Source organism: Palaemon carinicauda, chromosome 10 (assembly GCF_036898095.1).
Source record: "Palaemon carinicauda isolate YSFRI2023 chromosome 10, ASM3689809v2, whole genome shotgun sequence".
Lineage (NCBI taxonomy): Eukaryota > Metazoa > Arthropoda > Malacostraca > Decapoda > Palaemonidae > Palaemon > Palaemon carinicauda.
In genome coordinates this window covers 117,699,554-117,721,684 of record NC_090734.1, presented here as the reverse complement: position 1 = coordinate 117,721,684, position 22,131 = coordinate 117,699,554, and the positions used below count along the sequence as shown (strand labels likewise).

Here is a 22,131-nt window from a genome sequence, read left to right as displayed (position 1 = left end):
TGGGATCCCTCGTTGTTGAGACCTATCCTTTTTTTATTTGGCTACAATTTGTATTTGTTGTTACTGGCAACCACTGACGACTTCACATATCTACACAGAAGGTTTATTCCTATTTTTATTGCCTTCACCAAAATCAAAGATTTTACGAAAGGGCATGTATTCACCCCTGTCTGTTTGTTAGTTTATTCATTTGTTTGCGAGTAACTTTGCACAAAAACTATTGTACTGATTTTGACCAAACTCGGTAATCATGTTGGGTATGACCTTAGGATGAATCTAACACTTTGGATAAAGTGAATCAGAATACTAGTACGCAGAAGTACTTTGAAAACAATGTTTAATGGCAAATATTTTGTTATTTTTTTTTTGCGAACATTACCCAAAAAACAAAGAACCAATTTCAACGAAACTCGGTGAACAGGTGGGGTATGACCAAGGCCGTCTCGAATACAGGCCTGGTCAGTGGGGGTAGAACTAGAAGGAGGTCGATTAATATGGAGATGGAAAAAGGTAGGAGTTAAGTTGTGACAAGACGGATCAGATTAAGTCCTCAGGCTAACGAAAACACCTGGCAAACCCACCTGGTCATCCACAACCCTTCTTTCTCTCACACAAGCACTGACTATACATACACACTTGTTTCTTTCTTTCTTTCTTTTTTTTTACAGTCTTGGTATGACCTTTGGACAAGCCGTTAGATTTTGAAAAAAATTCAAGTACAAGTACGAAGTGGAGTTGAGAGTAAAATAAGACTGCTTGGCGTGGCGGTGGCATGCACTCTACTGGAGTGCCCAGTTATTACTGTTATTATTTTAATTAATATTATGGATGGTAATAGACCTTTTCTTTCTTGCGGCTCCTAGATAAAATTGTTTATATATATATATATATATATATATATATATATATATATATATATATATATATAATTATTTATTCTGCTTATTTTTGTTTTGTGAAGGAATTTTTATTTTCTTGCGTAGTATAGTTTTATTAAAGGATTCACCGATTAATCTGATATCAACTGGTGTTGCAGATAGAAGGGTCATGGGCTGCCTTCGTGAATGTAAAATTAGATACATAAATCTGTATTTTCTAAGTCATTTATAACCTGCGTAATTATAAGGGTCGTTATGTCATCATAGACATATTGAGAAAGATTTGGTCTGGGGTTTAGTTATACGTAGCATCTGAATGCTCTCTCTCTCTCTCTCTCTCTCTCTCTCTCTCTCTCTCTCTCTCCTCTCTCTCTCTCTCTCTCTCTCTCTCTCTTCTCTCTGTGTGTTACCGAGAGTCATCTGCGTATATTCTGTAGTTTGACATGTCTTCGTCTTCGTGAAATCTATAACGTTTTCTCTTACAGAAACCAAAATTTTATGCCTCATTGTGATCCCTTATGATGTGTCGCCTCTTATTTTATGAATCGATTTATAGAATCTGGACCATAGGGTCCAGTGCAGTCAGTGGCCGGGGAGCCCATTAAGCCGAGCTATACTCTAAAGAATATGTTGAAAGGGAATTAGAAAAAATGAAATAAAACGGGTAAAGTAGGAGGTTAAGAAGTTAGTCAGATAGGGGTCGAAGTGAGGCTAGAAATCGCCTTGTAAAGCTTACAGTACACCATGTGATAGCTGTGTGTATGTAATATAAAGTTATTTGTTATATCAGCTTCACCTCAATAAAGGATCTTCTCTTGACCGAACCACTCATAGTTACCATCCAGTGGGTTATGAAAAGCATTTGACCCAACAAGGGCACTTGGCCCTTCGATGGAATCATCATCTTTGGAGTCTCGGTGTCCCCCCTTTCTATTATTATTTTCGCCGAATACGAAATTAGAAGAGGTCAGAAGTGGCCTCTTCATGGAGTCACTACATCGAGACAAGACACGGATTTTGGGGATTTGTATAAGGTCCATATACGCGGATGGTATTAGTTTATTTTCTTCATTTTTAATCCAATTTTAATGAGGTTATTTAATTAACTAATTTTCAAAACAGTATATGTACTTAGTCACACTTGGGATGCCATTTTGCGTTTTAGTTTTGGTCGCTATTTTTATTTTTATTTTGCTCTATTCATAGCGGATTAAATTAATCAACAATCTCTCTCTCTCTCTCTCTCTCTCTCTCTCCTCTCTCTCTCCTCTCTCTCTCTCTCTCTCTCTCTCTCTCTCTCTCTCTGAGATGTAATGCGTAGCATTATGAGACAAAGACAAGGAAAATGAGACATGGAGAGAAAAAAAATGTCTACCATCACATCACAATTGAAACCAGCGTGGTACTATTCACTTGGCATTCATATTACGCTATTTCTTACTCAGTTCAAGATTACATAATAACTTCCCAAGGTTATGTGGCATCTTTCTATTCCTAATAGTAAAATAATAGCAGTATATAATGATCTTTTTATTAGCAATTATTTGATATACGAATCATAGAATCAATACGACTGGGTCACGATATCGATCGTGACATCTGAAAGTCTTCCAATTAGCCAAGGGAATTTAATGGAATGGAATCATATAATTGGATTCGTTTCTTTATTTCTCTTAATAATAATATTAATGCGTGATAGAAATGTTCTATGTCTTCCCAGTGTATTAAGTTTACCGTGGTATTTAAGTTACGAAACATAAAAAAATATGTTTATTAGAATAATTTTAGCTGACCCATGCTAAGGAGAGTGGATAGTGCCATAGCCTCTGTACCATGGTCTGTAACTGTCTTGGGGTAGAGTTCTCTTGCTTGAGAGTACACTCGGACACACTGTTCTATCTTCTTTCTCTTTCGCTTGTTATTTTTTTAAAGTTATAGTTTATATATTTTAGATTTATTTTGATATTGTTACTGTTCTTAAATTATTAAATTTTAGTTGTTATTTACTTCTCTTGTAGTTTCCTTATCTCCTCTCCTCCCTGGGCTATTTTCCCTGATGAAGTCCTCAGGCTTATATCATCGTGCTTTTCCAACTAGGGTTATAGCTTAGCAAGTAATATTAATAATAATAATAATAATATTGTTATTATTATTAATAATAGACATTATTTTTCTGAACTGATATGTAAGAAGCCACTTCAATTCACCCCTGTAATGATTACTGTTGTTGGTTATTCGAGGCCAGAATAGTCATGTAGCGAGTGAAAAATCCAGCTGGCAAAGGCTTCAGTTAGAACACGCAATGAATTGAGTTCTCGGCTGTTGACATAACACGTTTGCGACATTTAATGAAGCCTTGCAGTGCATGATATTCTAGTGGAGAGAGAGAGAGAGAGAGAGAGAGAGAGAGAGAGAGAGAGAGAGAGAGAGAGAGAGAGAGAGAGAGAGAGAGAGAGAGAATGTTATATTTTGCCTCCCTTAGAGGCAATTGAGTGTCTGCGTGGGTGTCTGATTTGCACCCTGTAGAGAGGGAGAAATTTAATGTTCTTCCCTGGAGAGAGAGAGAGAGATATGGGGCACCGTCCCTGTTATCTGTCTACCGGTAATTTACCCGCGAAAGTAAGAACCAGAATGGTCAGTATGTCTCCCTACACGAATCTCAGATAATAATCTCCATCACTTTTACCCTTTTCACTTGAAATCATCTCCATTTAAAAGTAGACACTACTTTCTCTCAGTTATGAGGAGCATGTCTAGTGTGGTGCGGTAGAATTTTCATAAAATTCCAAGTTAACGACGGCCACGGATTAGGTAGGATTAATCCTGGGTTTAGCCCAAGGAGATTTACATCCTTGGGTTTAGCCAACACAGCAAACCTCCTCCTCCTTCTGCTTTACGACCGGGCCCGTCGGTTATTGCCCGAAGGACTTTACATCTCTCCTTGGTCCTTCGCTGCATTCAATTTGTAACCTTCTACTCTACTTACATTACCACTGCCTTTCTCCTCTTGTTGTTCAACCACTTTTATCTAAGTTTTCCCCCACCATTTGGACTTATGTGATGAATGGCTTCCCCGGCACCCGTGCTGGGACTAACATACTGTATCTCCATAATTCCTAAAGTAATTGACAACCAATGGAATTTTTACTTATTTTTATCAAAAAAAAAAACCCACAAAAACAAAGAACAAACCGGAAACAAATGACTTGTGATTTTCCTCGTCCTTGATATAGATTAACGGGTCCCCTTTCATTTTGATACTGAACTGTTACTGTTTTAAACCTAGCTGAGAAATATTTTTATACTTACAATTATGAAATGAATCGTGCCCCTGTAAGTTTCTTATTATACTTTTTTATCTTATTGAATTTAATTTTTCGTATTTTATTCAACATTTTGAAGTGATTAAAGTCTAATCAAGTCCTTGCCGAATGGTTTAAAGAAGCGACCGTTCCATGATGGAAGGGGCAGCCACGATTTCCTTTCCATGCAACCTCGAACTGCATCTGGGAAGAAAGAGGAAATCCACCTCACACTTGCGCAGCTCTGGGCTGGCCTGTTTGGCTTTTTTATCCAACACTTCTATCTCCTTTCTCCCCATCCCCACCTCAGAGAGAGAGAGAGAGAGAGAGAGAGAGAGAGAGAGAGAGAGAGAGAGAGAGAGAGAGAGAGAGAGTGTCTGTGTCGGCCTAGCGGCTAGCTCGCCTGTTAATCAATGGCTTACCCGCTCTAGGTCTAGGAGGGGGTAAGGGCGAGAGCTAGGAGGATTTACCTCCAAGGGCGAGAGGCATGCTGCTCATAAACAACAAACAATATATTTCCTTTACTGTGACCTTGAATAGTGCCGAGTTAAAGTGGTGGTTGGAACATCCAACGGTAATATTTTTTTTCCCCACAATAACAGCAATCAGGTTTCCCTAAAACCGTGGTTCAGAAAAAAAAAAAAATTAGATTATAGTCACTGCCACATTTATTTCTTTGGTGCTAAAGTGGTCACTTTAGTCAGTCTAGAATGTCATGAAACATCGAGTAGGTTTGCGGCGATGCCAAACTTCCTCAAGACTTTTAATCTGACTCAAGCTAATCCCAGCATCCTTCCATTCCGGGTCCTTTAATACGGTCGTAAAATTTCCTTTTTAATCCCATAATCTGAATCTTTCCAGTCACACAAAAGCTGAATGGTTCTTGTGGATTGATTTGACCTTGTGTTTCGAAAACCGCTCATAAAGTTGATTGCTTTGTTTATTTTAAAAACATTCATGTAAAAATTTTTTTAGGGAGAGTTCGAGCACCATATAAAGTACGGGAGACAAGTAAATGTCCTTTAATCCATATCACAGTATTTCTATAACTTTGAAGAGATCCATCTCAGATGAAAATAAAAGTTTAACATTCTGTACCCTACGATCAATCTAGTTCAGTACAATACTGGAATCTTAATGTACTAAATGTTTTTGAGCTTTATTACTCATAAAGCTTTAACTTTTATTCTTTATATAATTTGAATTCTGATTGAATCAGTTTATATTTGAACATTATCAAATGTGTAGTCAGGTTCTTGAAGATATCTGTAGCCTGGCATCGTCATTTCTCTCTCTCTCTCTCTCTCTCTCTCTCTCTCTCTCTCTCTCTCTCTCTCTCTCTCTCTCTCTCTCTCTCTCTCTCTCCATATTTGTTGTAGAATTGATGAATATGCCAAACATCAAATATTTCTTAAAATGATACTTTTCTCCATTAAAACAATTTCTTGGACTTTAGGATAATGAAACGATAAAATTAATAGACATTTTCTTTAGTATAAAGATAAAATTGTCTTGGTTAACTTGAGGTAAATTTTCATATGAGGATCAAACCTCTAACATAGAGAAACAAGGAGTAAAACAAATGTATGCAGTGAAATCAATAAAGATTTTTCCCATAAAATAAATTGTTTACAAAAATGTGTTGTTTACCGTCACAGGATAAAACTAAACAACAAAATAAAACAGAAGTTTTCATTAAATTAAATCAAGATAATCCTCCAGTGTTTTTCAGCATTAATGTGTTCCGTACTATTCTTCACCAGATGAAGTTACTTCCATAACATATGAATCAACAAACTGATTCACAGCAACATCATTCTCTGTATCTTTTATAATGATGTTTTCAACATGATTAACAGCATTTTTCCAATTTTCTGCTGTCACGCATGACAGTGCCACTTGCAGCAAAGATGTTAGATCTGCTATTTTAAATGTATTCCTTTTGGCTACATAGTTTTTAACCTGCACCCAAATGAGTTCAATTGCACTATAATGGCAGTGATAAGGTGGCAGCCTTACGACCCTGTGACCTTTTTCCAAGGCTATTTTGTCGATGACATATTTTGAAGCATTTCCATGTTTCACTGCTTTCACCATTTCAAGCAATTCACACTTCGTCAGACATTCTGGGAGATTTTCACCTTTATTTCTTAACCAGTCTTGGATCGCTCCCTTTGTGCTTGCCATGGTAGGAGGTTTGTCACTTTGCACTGAATGGTATGATGCGTTGTCCATAATTATAACGGACTGTTGTGGTATATTGGGTATGAGATGCTCTTGAAACCTTTTTTCGAATACAATGCGATTCATTTGGTGGTGATAGTCACCGTCGTTCTTTGCTTGGGATACCAACTGTGCATTTGGCACGAATCCTTGCTCAGATCCAGCATGCTAAATGATAATTTTACTCCCTTTCCCGCTTGGTGGGTTTATTCCAGTTGCTCCTGTCGAACTTTCATCCATCCAACACTTGGTGACTGTATAATTCTGATTAATCCAGGTTTCATCCAGAAATATAAGAGACTTTTTTTCCTGTACCCCTAATATTTTTCATTTCACATAGGAACTTGGTCCTGGCACTTGCAATATCACTTCTCTCCAATAGAAATTTCCGCCCGTTAACTCTTCCGTATTTAGATCCAATTTCTTCAAGCATATTACGTAAAGATTCTCTGCATCAACTAAATCCAATATTTTCTTTGACTTCAAGTAGAATGCTATCCAGCGTTGGAATTTCCTTTCTGACATAATAACTGAGAAAAGTCCTTCGTAAAACGCACTGATCAAATCCATCGATGTTGGTCACAGTTGGTGGTCTTTTTCTTTTCTTTACGTTAAAAACGGGAGCTTCATTTTCTTCGAAGCTGTCTTTTCCTTTCTTACAAGTGCTATATATCGTACTTCTGCACTGCTTAGTTGCATCAATTGTACGTTGTACTGCCTTGTCAAAGCCATGCATAACAATTTTGTTTTCTTTCTCCCCTTTGGAGTGCTCGTGGACATTGAATATGACTTCTCGTGTCTGAGCACTTAATTGCTGTCGTGTCATTAACATGAGTTTGTTATTAAAATCCTACCATTTGCTTCCATAGAAACTCCCTTTTTCGTTAAAATCTTTTGCAGACACCCTGCTACCTTCCTTACTGTTTTTTCTCTTATTCCACTAAAATTCATTACATTTACATCCAATTTTTCTTCATGACTCCTGCCTAGTTTCCACTTATCCTTATAAACTTATTCTTGCTTCCACTCGCTTTCAACATTCTCCTCTCATAAACGCTTTAAATAATTTCACTGGTCTGTAGTTTTTCGTCACCTTCTCCAAAAATAAATTTGTTATCTGCAAACATCAGCCACTCCGTATTCCATTTAGCGCTCGTCTTCATATGTAAGGACTTTACACCTATATGTTTAGTCTTTCTCAGACTTCTCTCATCACTTCATCCATGAAAATATCAAATAACCATGGAGACATAATACCCTCTTCCATTTCTGAACTCTTATCTGATCTTGTTCTTTCAATCCTTCTGTTATCTTTCTAATGTCTTCAGTGAAAACTCTACACAAATATTCCGTTACCATACATTAAGAAATGTAGTTACCGTACCTTGTACCTTAACTGTTCTTACTAACATACAAATAAGAAAGTTTTTCACCAATATAGAGTGGATCTTTAAATCATTTAGGCGTACCTTACACACCTCGGTCAGCCAAACTTTCACCTCTACATGCTTGTAATTTCATCAACTTTTAGGTGGGTTTCAAGTTTTCAGCTTCTTAATTGGTCTCCTTATTCTTCGACAGGTATTATAATTTTTTAAGACTTCCTCTTTTAGTATCATTCAAGTCTACATTTTTTCTACTCTGCATGTTCACCAAGTACTGTATCCAAAATACTCTCCCCGCGTACTGCAAACTGTCTGTGTTTGAGACAGCATCTTCCCAAATGTAAATATTATTCTAAAATCCACGTATTCAGTAACCTTACACTGCATTTAATTTCTCAAAGAGTAATATTCCCTCACAAAAGTATTGACCTGTACTCAGATTTACCTTAGAATTTTAAAATAGCCCCTCCTTTCATAACTACTGTCTTTGGCTACCACTGGAATCATCTCTTTTGTCTTTGTAGCTGTGCTTGAAAAATCCTATTCATTACTTCAATAAACTCACCTTGTTTATTCCTTCCTACCTTCTTACATTCAGAAATACTCCTTGTTAATTCTGGGACTCCTCTGAATTTACAGCTCCTATAGTAATTTAATTTGTCTTTAACTCTTAACTCATTTCTACCTTCATGTATTTTCTCATTAGTTGCCCTCAATTCTTATTTATCAAATTCTCGTCTTCATTTCACTCTTTCCTTTGTTAAAACTTCTGTCAATTGCCAACATTGCTTTCACTACAAAATTACCAGAATGGGTCCCAATCTTTGTTCTTCTCACTATTACATGTTTCAGTTTCCCTTTCTGAAACTATTGATTAGAACAAAAACTATTTGGGGGAAAAATTAATTTTTGTGCAAGACTATTTTAGGGGGCAGATTTTATTAATAAAATTTATTACTTTTCCAACAGTGCCATACATCTGTAAGGACAGAAATTTTTATATCAGTTTATTTCTTATGTGGAAAATATTTATTTTTTTAAATCTTATATGCATCACAACAATGTTCCAACAAGCAATAAGAGTTATTTTTTTTCTCTCTCTTTCCAGTGAATCGAGCATGTTCATCTCTGCAAGGCGTTTCATCCTGAAGACCTGTGGTACGACGACCCCGCTGTGCTGTCTGCCCTTGTTGATCTCCTTGGTGCAAGAGTATGCGGGATATGATATTGTTCAGGTAAACCAGAGCTCTGAAACAAGAGTATTTTTATTTTTAAATATTATGTATGATGTTTTAGTATGAATTAAAATGACATAAGAAGCTGTCTGGTAAGGTTCAAGTACATTTCGATTATATACTGCAGCCTACATCCAGATTTTTACATTACTGATTGCACCTCATTTTGAAAGTTGCATGCCCCAATTTCATATAGTGATGTACCTTTTTTTTTTTTTACGTGTCATTTAGAGTGAAGTTAATTTTATTACAATCCCCATGGAATTAATCTTATTTGCATATTTTGGTACAATAATATTGTACTGTGGGATATCGAATATGTGGAGGCCAAAAACTAGGGATATGAAAATGAAAGGAGTCATTTCTAGCTTTCTAGTGGTGATTTACAGTTATTTTAATCATTTTGATAGTATTGCAGAAAATAATTAAATGGTTGCCATGGTTGAAGACTTTTATGGAATATTTACATTAATTTTAGCATAAAGGGCACCACTTGCAGTACAGTAATGAATAGAAAAGACCAACAGAACGGGATTCTTCAGAAGCTGTTTATTGAAGATTTGAGAGTACAGTACAGTATATAATTTGACAGATGTGTGGAGAGCGTAGTTTTCCTGTTGTAAGTTTTTAAACACATTATGTGGAAATGATTGCTGGCAAGTAAAATTTAATTCACCGTTGGATATGAGTAAATATTAACAAATTAGAAATTTTGAAGGATAGTAGTATATTTTACAAAGGTAAATAGCATCTGGAATGAAATTATTTTAGTAAAGGATGAATTGCAATCGCACTTTTTCTGGAGTAGATGGGGTACACATCATGATTTGTAATAGTCATTTCAATTCAAATGTGTGTTAATAGCATGAAGTTATTGTTTCTTGCTACTTGCTTAGCATTTGACCACTATTATTGTATTTTGAATTTCTTTCTTACTTTAGCAATGGGAGACATTATTTTGTTAGAGAAGTTCCATGGGCAAAAATAGAAATCGGTCAAGATTACATGTGCGAGTTGGTGAAAGTCTCCAGTACTGTAGATTTCCAGAACATGCGTTGCGTGAGAAAGGTTTATGAATGAATTCATATCAAATCCTGCTTTAAACCAATTTCATAAAATTTACCGAACCCAGATAACACACCCTTTATTACTGCACTAGCTTTTTTCTGAAGGTTTAGTATCATTTTCATTGGAGATAGTAGTTTGTTTTAGGAATTAGCCTTTGAATTTAATTTGATGTTACATACAGTGCTTATTAATTAATCCTACAGCTAATGTATACTGTATAATATAATTTAAAATTTAAAATGTTGTATTGCATGTATTTATGAAGTTTGTAATAAAGTTTCTCGATAAATCAATCTTGCCATAGGCTACCAGGTACTATGGTTATGATATATTCCTAGCAATGCCTGTTTGACACTGATTTTAATCCTTTATGTCTTTTCAGTACAATAGTATTATGCCTGTACTGTATATAGAAAGCAGTTATTAGCATATGTCTTTTTTATTAGTAATTATTTTAGGTGTTTGCTTATACTTTATATCCTAAGTAATTTTTATTGCCTCATTATGAGTTAGTTATTACTCTTAATTCTTTTGTTTATCTTGATTGATGAAAATATTTTGCATCCTGTCATTTTTAGCTTGTGTGTCTTATGAAGTTTTCACAGTGATGGGTGTCATTCATGACTGTGCCATGCCCTAATTGCTTGGAATGGTGTTTGGTAAAAAAATCCAATTTATGTACAGTAGTCCAAAGCTTGAAACAAACTGATGATCAGTCTACAGTTTAATTTTTTCTGAGTCTTGAAATATTCTCATAGCATGGTTGTCTTAAGTCTGTTACATTGAATACTGTAATATTTAGTAGTGTGGGTACTTTTAAGGAAAAACATATATTCCGTAAGCAAATTTAATATATTAAGGCCGTAAGCAAATTTAATATATTAAGGAAAGTTATTGGTGTAGTAAATTCTGTTTTTATACTGTAAGGTAATTGTTGTTGTTGATAGGTCTTTATTTACTTGCTCATCATTTACAATATTAACATTACTGTTCCTCCCATTCTTCAGCATAGTTTAAAGCAGTAAACTGGCATTCCCTTTTAACACATAAGATAAAAAGTTGTTTAAAAAAATCATGCCAATCTAATTTTTTTTCTTACGTTAAAGTAACGGTGTAGCTCTTCCAGATAACTGTTGTTTTAATAGTTTAAATAACTCCTTTTAATGATTAAATAGGTGGTCTTGAAAGAAAGGTAAGGTGTTATAAATATCTCAGTAATTTTTGGATATGCAGGTTTAGGTCATTCACAAAAATATCTAATTAATTGGACCTTTTCTCAGGAGAAGGAGTGGCATGGGGTTTGCTTACCGAGTCCAACATACAATTTTTAAAAGAGTTTTATAATCCAGTTTCATGCAGTACCATCATACTTAATCTGTGATTTATACTCAAGCAAATAGTGTTTGTAGAAAGCTCAATTGAAATATGATGTTGATCTTACGAATAAGCATATATGTACTCAGCGTTAGGTAGTTGATAACTGTGTTGAATATGGAGCATTTTGTAATAAACAAATGGATGAAGGTGGATATTTCAGAGGTGAATTCAAAATTGTAAATGTACATAAAGTAGTACTTATATTTATTTTGAAATAACTGTCATTTAATATCAATGTATTGATTTTATTTTGAGAACTGGGAAATCTGCTGTTAATATTGTATGTCATTAAGGCTTGAAATGACTAGCTGGCTGTCTGTGTAGTATTCATGTTTGAGGGAGAAGTGAGGTGTCCACAAATATTTATGGTATGAGTGTACTGTATGAAAAATCATTATAAATATTTAGACAAAATTTTTCCTCCTTTTAATTGTGATACTGAATGCAGAGTTAATTAAGGCTACTTTTGTTGCATATAGTAATATAATAGAGAGAGAGTGAAACTAGTTCGTCAAAAGATATCTTATATTCATGGATAGGTAAGCAGACTCCCCTCTGCTCCCTGGGTATTCCCCTGTGCCCAGTACCCAGCACAGGTGAGAAACGGTCACAAGTAAAGCACGCACCTCCAATGAACCATGTTCAAAATGTTAAAAAGTCAGTCTTTATTAATGTATTTAAGTGTACTTTACACTTCATTCAATTACAGTAAATGGCATTGGAGTTGTGTGTAAAAGGAGGGCGCCAAACGGGTCAGCTTCCCGGGTACTAATGTACCGTAGCCCTTAATGACCGTTGGTATTCCTATTTTTCTGCAGCAGCCAGGTCAGTCCCTGGTACATCGGCAGCAGGCCACTGGGCACGCCATGAGCTACTTCACATAGTAGGCCGCAACGACCCCGGTCCCGGTATTATGCCGTCATCTACTTGTTCTTCTGCCCCACCATATGAGTTGTTACTCAGTTGAATGCTCTGTCAGCGCGGCGGGACTGCCACAACCCATATTGCGTTACCTACCATTTTGTATATTTTAAAATTTTGGAAGCCACATATAATTCACCACGGTGTTGCGTGTCACTCATGAGAATTTGGTGTACTGTGTTCTGCATTAATAAATGCATAATTCTTGAAGATGTCACATGACTTTGTATCAAGTCTTGCAAAATGTCAGTACAGCTCTTATTTTTTTGTGACTCATAAAAGGATCAAGCTGTTCCAATACCATCCAGTGCCAATCTTTTTTACCATTCAAATGGGAACTTAAGCATGGATGGAGATAAAGCCTCTTTTATAGGTCCAATTTCAAATTTTGGTAATAGTCCTCTTGATTGCCTGTCCTATGTAATCTTGCAATGATACCTCATTAAGTGATATGTATTTATAAGTTGTAAGTATTTGCTCATTCTGTGTGTGTGGAAGTTTTTTCACTGTCTGAAACATAAGAATTGCAATAATGGTTTTGGTCTTCCTTTTAAAGATAACTTTGCTTACAAGCAACCTCATAAATCAGCTGCATATTTTCAATATTGAAAATAGCGCTCAAGTTTTTCCTTTGATTGTACTTGAACTCCTTCTTTCTTGTTTCACGACTCCTTAAAGATGCTTTTGACTTTTGCAAATACTGTAATGTCATTATTTTTGCATGGTTAATTTGCTGAGCATATTTTATTCTTTTATACAGCAGTTGGAAGTGATTATACTGTAGTTATTTATGGCTTGGCTATTTGAATGTAACCACAAATGAATTCTGCATAATTTATAAATGTTATGAGACATTTTATTTTAAATGGGGTTGTGTGACCAAACTTTTTAGACAACAAAAGTCAGTTTGATCTTAATAATTTACGCAGCTGAACATGTGTTGTTTTTATTGAAAGGGGAGTGATGAATTTGTATGAAAAACTCAAAAAAATACTTTTTAAGTATCTTGTAAAATTTACAGTTAAAAGCCATTTAAAGAATTGGAAAATTGATCTTAAATTACAATTCTGACTATAATTTTATGGTTTAATCAACTTGACTGAGACTTTATACTTTTTGTTTGTATAAAGCTCAGTCGAGGTAAAATGAGCGAGTTCATTTTCCCAGTAGTAAAGAATACAATATGAATATACTTTTTAAATAGCTCAGATAATCATAGATTTAATTTTGTTTGCATTCTTACACTTAAACAGAAAGTAAATTTTTATATTTGAATCACTTGTCTCACAGAAATATAAAACTTCTTTTCAGATGTTTGATGATTAATGATTATAAGGGTCTTATTGAGTCATTGTGAAACTTTTTATGAATTTGTTTCCTATTAGTATTTTCCTTAGATATTTTCAAGAATGGCAGATATCACTATAGTATGCATTAATGGACACTAAACTGAACATATGGAAGAACCTTGCAAGTTGATTGCCATTTTGAAATGTAAAGGGCTCTGAGCAAAACAGGCTTTACATGCATCCAAATGCTTGATTATTAATTTTGTTTAGGTTGACTTGGGGTTAGTGGCAATCTCGCTGCAGCCTGACCCCCAGGGGTGCAAATTGTGGTCGCATTGAGCCATGAAAGATCAGTCCAGCGTGTGGCATCGTCCCGCGCTCCCCTGGGGGGGGCACCAGGCTCCCGGGGCTGAAATCTGGCAGAAGTGCAGGCAATGCTCGGCGCACCGTGCATCATGCTGGATGTAAAGCTTTCTGGCGGGCTGCACATGCTTGGAGAAATTTTGATTTCATTCTTGTCTTTCATTGTTGATTCACTTATTGAATATTTTGAAAATTAAAGAATGTAGTAGTAATACAGTATACAGTAACTGTACTGATGATCAAATTGAAGAAGTTTCATAAATTATTAGGATACCTTACCATTATTTATATACTATATAAATGTATACAATATATGAATGAATTCATGATTTAAGTGTATTTCGTTTGTGCTTTAAAGGTATTCTAATGCATCTCCAGGCGTGTGTGATAGCGCTAGTTTCCTGATGCCACAACCACGTGAGGGAACCAGTACAGGACGGACACTGTATCGTGCTTCATCACCCAAAGGATCGTTTGAGGATCCTTTTTAAAATGGAGCAGGGTTCATGACCTATCCTGGGTTGGGATTTTTCAACACCCTCCTTGGTTACTGGCATCACTATCTTTCAGAAAGTTTGAAAATGGTCCTCTTATTTTTCTCTCACAGGATCTGTATTACACTCGGAAGAATTTCAAGAGGCCAGAGTTACAAGTGTCCCCTCACAGAACTTTTGAAGAAGAGGCATCCATTCTTGATCAGCTGTTTCCAGGTAAGAGATATTAATCTAGAAAAAATACATCTGAAGGTGAGCTGTTTAACTTGAAATTGTAGCCAGAACTGGGCTATTTTATTCAATTGTAAATTAATTATTTTGAATATTTTGCATCCGTTAAATGTTAATGAAGAGCTCTTAAATATTTTTGTTGTTTGCAGGTGGCCGTGCTTATTGCATGGGTAGTATGAATCGTGCCGACTGCTGGTACCTGTATACAGTTTCACCTGGACGACCTCGTTATCAACCTAATGCTGCTCGTCATAACCTTCCTCATAACAAGTATGATAATTACAAGTATGATTATTACATGTTTTTTGCACATTGACAATTATTTAACTAGATCACAGAGTTATATTTGTAGACTTCAAAGGGTGAAAACTGGAGCATTAGAGTTGAAGGAAGTTTGATATCTAAAGTGAGAGGAGACCAAAGAGTACTTTGAAAGTAAAAAAAAAATCATTAGAGGAAAGAAAAAGACAAGGGAGATAAGGTAGCATGAATCAGAATCTCATCACATAAAAGGGAAGAAAAGAAACATTTGAAATATCAAAATATAAAGGGGAAAAATGTGTTGAAAGGAACAAATTAATTTACATTTATGGAGAATTGCAGTTTCTAGGTCAGTAGAATGATAATAGAACCATTTTTATTTATTATTCAAAAATAACTTAAGAAGTGGGTAGTTTCAATGAAACCCTCCTTTACCTAGTAACACATTAGTTGGGTATTGTGGAGGCTTATGTTCCAGACTACACCTCAATGAGTCCATGTCGTATGATCATGAATACCCTTCCTTTGGGGTTAAAAAGGTAAAGCATAGGACTTAGCTTGGTTTAAGAACAGAATTAAAAAGCCAAAGTATAGGACTAAGAACAGCATTGTGCCTCATGAAGCCTGTGTTTAGAGGATATTCACAAGTACCTGCTAAAGTGCAAAGTCTGTGAATAATGCTCCCCATGGTACCATGGTAACCGGAATACAGTACAGTACTTGCAATTCCTACTAAGTCACCACACTATGCAATCGACTCATTGCCATATTGGAAACTTCAGAATGGTGGTAAATTGTTAAGGGAAGGTTTGCTGTACAGTACTACTGTATTGATATACAGTACTGTATATACAATCCTATTTAAGAAATCTTGAATGCATCTGAGATACCATTACAGTACAATACATAGGTCTACTGTATACAGTAACAAGAATATTTGCTACCCTTACCAGGTCAGCACTGTGTGCATGGCTGACTCACTCAATACCACATAGGAGATTTGAAAATGGTGGCGAGTTAGTAAATGAAGGTTTGCCAATGCTGAAAGATTTACTGTACTTTGGCAAATCTTCCCTTGCTAATTCTATGCCAATTTTAGGACTTCTATTTGGGAGTGAGTTGACTAAACTAAAGAAAACTATTCTAAATACAGTATTACGGTAGTGTAAAAATAATCTTTGATAAGGGGTCACGATATTATGTAACCACCAGCATGGTAATACTGTAAAGGCATAGTCTCACCTTCAATTTGAAAAAATATATCTTATGGTTATTTTACCAGTTTTCCAGTAAGGACCCTAGTCTTCATTCTTGGTGATGTTGATGGGGAGTGTGATAAGCCATGCAGTTACTGGTGACAGTGGTAAATTATACAGTACATACAATAACTGAATAGCCTGATGAGTTTAAATACTAGTCAACTGTTATGTTTTTGTGGTGCTGGTCCTTAATCCATATGAACAAAGCTTTCCGCATCTTAATCATTGTCTTTTTCATTACTTGCAGTACATGCTTAACACTGCAGGGCATTTGTACTTTCGGCTGTATGAATTTTGGATTAATTTTCCTTAATATACTGAACAGTGTTCTCTCATTTGCAACATTCAGCCAATGGCATCAAAAGACATAACCCTCCTCACGCTTATTCAGTACCTCTACCTTTTGTTCGAGGGTCATGTTCCTCTACCGCTTAGGAGCATGATTATTAGCAGTTATTCCCTTTTGCCGAGTGTAGATTGTAGCCTCCTGTTACAGGCATGTGTATTCTTTGAGAAGCGAGAAGTTAAAGTCTTTTCTTCTGTCATTTTGACAAAACCCATGTAAAGGAAGAAGAAACTATTTAGCAGTGCTCTCATCATCAAGTCTGTTGATCAATGAAGCTTCTGGGTATATGCCCTTGCTTGGCCCTGGGGAGTATGCTTCAAAAGTAGGGAAAACTCTGATCTACATTGGCAATTTTATTCAGGGTTTGTGGAGTGCAAGGTGATTGTTGCACTTCACTGTGTGCAGGAAGCTCTTCCTTGTACGAGTAAACACTGGTGATGAGTTTGACCTAATGAAGGTCATGCAGGTAAGCCTCTGGTGTCCATTTGAGGGAACTGATAGCTAAGGCTACTTGGTCTCCGGCGTCCCCTAGTGGTGATCCAACTGCCATTGGTATCAGTGACCCCAGTGGTGATCCTCCCTTTGCAGCCCAAGCCAAAGAAAGCAGCTAAGAGGTTGAGGAGATGGCTTCTGCCCCTGTTGGAATGAAAGTGAAAATGCCAAAGCCAGAAGGGAGTAAGAAGGCTCAGGGGTTGATAAAACCTGTGCCCATTATCCCTATGATTGAGCTAGAGTACTATTCACCCCTGAGCCCATCACCCCTGCCTCTGTGCCTGTGATCCTGGGACCTATGGCTCCCACACTCCTTGTACCAGTATCCCTAACCTCTTTGTCTGTGTTAAGAGTACCAGTGGAAGTGCTTATCTCTTCCCCACTGACTTTTACCCCCAATGTTGTGGTTTTTGTTATAGCAACTCATGTGGTTCTCCCCCCTTGGTGAGCTTCATTGTCGATGGTCACTCAAACTTATACTGCTGTACTTGCTGAATCCGAGGAGGAAGTTTACAAGGGACAGAAGTGAGTTCACTCCTATTCCCCTTCTGATTTTGCTAACAAAAAATATAGGATGAAGAGGTGGATGGCTTCCATTAATACCCATTCCCGTGTGGTGTTGAGCTGGTAACCGGTGGCTGGCCTGACTGTCCAGGTAGCCATACTTGCCAGAGATATATAGCCCTGTGCTTGTCTGTGGACTTAAATTGCCCAAGTTGGTTCCCTGCCCCGTGGGGTTGAGGCCCAGGGGGCTATCTAAAGATGCATGGCTCTATACCAGACCCTTTGCTCTCTATGACAGTTGCCCGTAGTGCTGGGCAGCTGGCTTGACTACAGTACTCTGGTAGCTTGGTGGGCCAGAGATGCACGGCCCCACAGTCTTTCCGTTGGCCAGATGTTCGAGGAGCTTGGGCTCCTGCTTTCACCGTTTCTACCTTGACGGTGGAGTGCTACTCCCTTCTCAGTTTTGAGTACAGTACTTTGGTATCCTGAACACAAGGTAGTACCCCTAAGGATGTTGTGTGTTTGTGCGAGCTGGCTTCCACGGGTTGGTAGCTGAGGTGACATGGCTCCGTGCTCATGCGTGCGGGTTTACAGATTGCTCTTCACCATGATCAATAGAGGGAAGGCTATTTCTTCTTTCCCTGATTTAATCGATGCCAGAGATTTTACGCTTCGCAGTGACAACCAACAGAATCTTTCATCAGCTCCAGAGTATGTTGCTAGTAACATTTGCATTCGTGGGTGTTGGTTAGATCTGAGCAGCCTGCTGAGCCTTCACCCTTTGTGATGGATGATGACGCTTAGGATTCGTGTGCCCCAAATCTACCGGACCCTAGCCCAGTACTAATGGAAACAGCGAACCCAGAGTCCGAGTGTACCTTTGTGAAGGCTCTTGCACCCAATGAACTTTGGGTGGAAATCATAGTGCTAGCTTCAGGTAGGACCTTGGTCATTTGATAGGTACTTTGGTGTCCATCAAGGGTTGTGACTGCCAGAGCTGCCATGGTTGGATCATGTTATTTGCCCTTGGGTAGAGTTGTAAGTCAGATCTGTGGATCAGTGAACTCTCATTTCCAGTCAGTACAAGGCTTCTCGCCTTTTGTTGCAATCTGGGGATCATTATAAATTGGAAGAAGTTGAAATACCTGGGCATACTATAGACATTGCAGCATCTAAGGTCTTCCCATGAGATGATTGCATCAACAAGCTCAGAGTGGTCCAGATAATACTTTCAGCTTGACATAGGCAAAGTCTTCTAGCCCATCTTTCCTTGGAGAAGCTCGTTCTTTAGTGTAGTAAGGGTATCTCCACCAGAGATTACTTCAGTGGTGTTGGAGCATCACTTGAGATCCCCCATTGTATCCTGTTCTTGTGGGACTAGAGGTATATGCTGAATTTACTTAAAGGGTGGCTGAAGAAAACCTCACTTGGGAGTCTCTCTCTCAACTACCAGCCTCTAGACATGCAACTTTTCTCAGGTGTGTCAACAACAACCTGGTCTTGTCAGGTGTGTGGTCAACAGAAGACATGCATCTGCATCAATGTTTCAGAGATGCAAGCTTTCCTAGAACGTTTGAGGAAGCACTCAGTAGTGTTAATGAGCAACACCACCACTGGAGTAACTTACATAATCAACCAGAAAGGCAGGGTTTCTCCACCTCTTTGCAGGTCAATAAAGGTAAAGCACATCTGGGAGGCCAATTACGCTGTAGAGCTGTTGGCCAGATACATTCTGGGGAAGAGGAATGTACTAGCATTCCTGCCCTTAGTTCCTAAGGGCAGGTTGTAGGGTTTAATGGCCCTTATATTCATGCCTTGTGGGGCTCACTGGGAATCGATCTGTTCACTATACGGCTATACAGGTAGCTCTTAATGTTCTGTTCCCTTTTACAGATCCATTAGCTGTATTAGAAAGAATACCCAGTGACCTTTTGGACGCTTACACTTTTCCCCCGTTCAGTCTGATTCACTGGTTGATCGACCAAATGTCTATCATGCCGTCTCAGACAAACCTGGCCACAAGCCGAATGGGATCCCGATCTCTTGACCATCTTGAGTGCAGATGCAAATTTACTTGTTGATCTTCACTGAAGAGGGCCTCTCAATGTTGGCTGTGGAAGGCTAGTAGTCAGCTATGTCCATTGTCTTCTGACTGAAGGGCATAGACCTCTCCCCCTTGTGAAGATCGTTTAGCATTCTTGCCCTCCCATGTTCTCAAGTCTTTTAACGCATGCTTAGTATGAGGCTTTTAGAAGATCATGAGACTTGAGATCTGATTCTCAAGACTGTTTTTTTACCTGCCATAGCATTGGTGACGAGAGTCTGTGATTTGAAACGACACCCTTGTATTAATCCAATCTGAAGATTGGGAGAAGCTCTTCAGTTTTATGCCTGTATTCATGACCAAAACCCCAGACCCGTCGGTACATGACCCACGTTCGAGACCTCCATTCCTTCGCTTCATGAAGCATCAGATTATAATCCAGAGATACTTTTCTGTTCGATGAAGGCTCTGTAATGCTATCTGAAGAGGACTGGACATCTCAGGCAGGCTCAAGTTTTAAAAATTCTTTATCGCTGGCAGAACCAAGAAAGAGGTGTCGAAGAACAGTTTTCTGGCTTTGTGAGACAATCAAAGAGCTTATGCATTGATAAATTAGGGGATCGAGGTACCGTCTCAAACTAGATCATGGAAAGTCAGGGGTATTGGCACAACTTTTCCAAGAATCTGGCAGTCAGACAGATGATGGAGTTTGTAATTGCCAAACAACCTTCACAGCCTTCTATTCAAGGGAGTATACCGTACTGTGCCCACAAGTCCTTTTGTTCTGGACCCTGTGGTGGATGCCCAGTTAGTTGTATAGCCACCCCCAGCTCCCATACGGGACAGAAAACATCTTATCTATGGTAACATGTTTGATGTAGGATTGTAAAAAATGTAGAAAGACTGGCTCTTCTGCTTCTTTTCTTCACCTCACTTGGGGATGAATCATTTGTAGAGTTACACACTGGATCTTTACATTGATGTTGGAAACTATATTTCTTAGCACCATTCCTCTGAGACTGGATTTGTTAGTTCATTTAGTAGTTCTCCCCCATCCTCCCTTAATGATGGGGAGGATGGTGGAGTGAATACAAACCTATTGGTCACCGTGCTCCAAGAATGTCATTCTAGACTACTACTCCCCTTCGGGTGTAAAAAACCCTTTCATCGACCAAGTACTAGGTACATAGCTAAGTACTGGCGAGGCACTATCAACCCACTCATCCCTATGATGGACTGGTAGGAGAATGCTGAAATCATCACACTCGCTCCCTTACAGGACTGGTAGAGACTGGCATATTCCAGGGAAGGAAAGGAAGCAACCATTCAGGTTTAGGGAGACTTCTAGTCAACCAACAAGGGAATCTCCATATTTTAAAAAACGAAAAGCTTGTGTAGGTGTAGGCCCGACCTCAACCACCCCTTTCAGTCTTGAGCTGGTCTAAAGTGACGAGTCTTTGACAGGAGAGTAAGAAAGGCTATTCACCCAAACTTACCCCTTGTCATTGACTTCCTCATATACTATTTCAACGTGCGTTCCAATTCCGCTAAAGATATTCCCTATTTGAGAGGACTTTGAGTTTGTAAAGCTGAGGAAAATACAAATGAGTTTAAAATTTATTTTCGCCACGTCCTTATACAGTAGTTGCTTCTAATATGATCTTTTAATTTCCTCATGGAACCAACAAAGTATATTTCATGAGTTTTGGTTCTTTGAACCTCATACTGTACTATTTTATGAATACTGTAAGATTACACTGACACTTTGCTTATTTTTCCTATAAATTCTTCCTCTCTTACAGGGTTGGAAAAGCTCACCGGGAACCTGATCAGACGCTAGAAGTTTTGATGATGGACCTGGATCAGGAGAAGATGAAATGCTTCTACAAGTCTATTTGTCCTACTGCAGCTGAAGCCACAGCTGTAATGAAAATTCTTACATTTCGTTAATTTGTTACAAATTAGACGTAACTTATGTTCATGAATATTTTTATCTATGCAGTACTTGTATTTCCAGCATCTTTTTTTATTATGCAAGTTCATTATTCAAAAAAAAAATATGAACAATAAATTACATCACCAGACAATAGGTTTTACTTTATGCATTAATTGACTTTCATATATTTTTTATCACTTTCTCTTCTCCCAAGAGGCATAGGAGATAATGATTTTTTTTTTTTTTTGTTCTCAGAAATCTGGAATAGATCGCCTAATTCCTGGCATGGTAATTGACGATTATCAGTTTGATCCCTGCGGGTACTCGATGAATGGACTGATGCGTAGCGTACCAGTAAGTGACACTTGATTATTTGGTTGTACAGCATACTGCATTTCTTGAATTATTTAGCCATGTTGAAAGTCTTTTCTTTTGATAGGTTGTAGTAGTTGTAATTTTTATTTTTCGTTCAGTAAATTGACTTACTTTCATTGTAATATCTAGCTACAGAACTGGTTGAAGT

General features: G+C 37.6%; 1 protein-coding gene across 2 annotated transcripts in view; it reads left to right on the top strand.

Annotated features, from left to right (window-relative positions):
* The window catches only part of SamDC (S-adenosylmethionine decarboxylase), an 82,303-nt gene that overhangs the window by 27,170 nt on the left and 33,002 nt on the right, over nt 1-22,131 (top strand). The window contains exons 3-7 of one of the 2 annotated variants that reach the window (XM_068381746.1): nt 8,897-9,023; nt 14,649-14,751; nt 14,916-15,051; nt 21,475-21,595; nt 21,864-21,962. In XM_068381746.1, coding sequence (XP_068237847.1) covers nt 8,897-9,023; nt 14,649-14,751; nt 14,916-15,051; nt 21,475-21,595; nt 21,864-21,962 — 586 coding nt within the window. The remainder of the gene's footprint in view (nt 1-8,896; nt 9,024-14,648; nt 14,752-14,915; nt 15,052-21,474; nt 21,596-21,863; nt 21,963-22,131) is intronic. The other variant, XM_068381747.1, reaches the window with a different exon arrangement.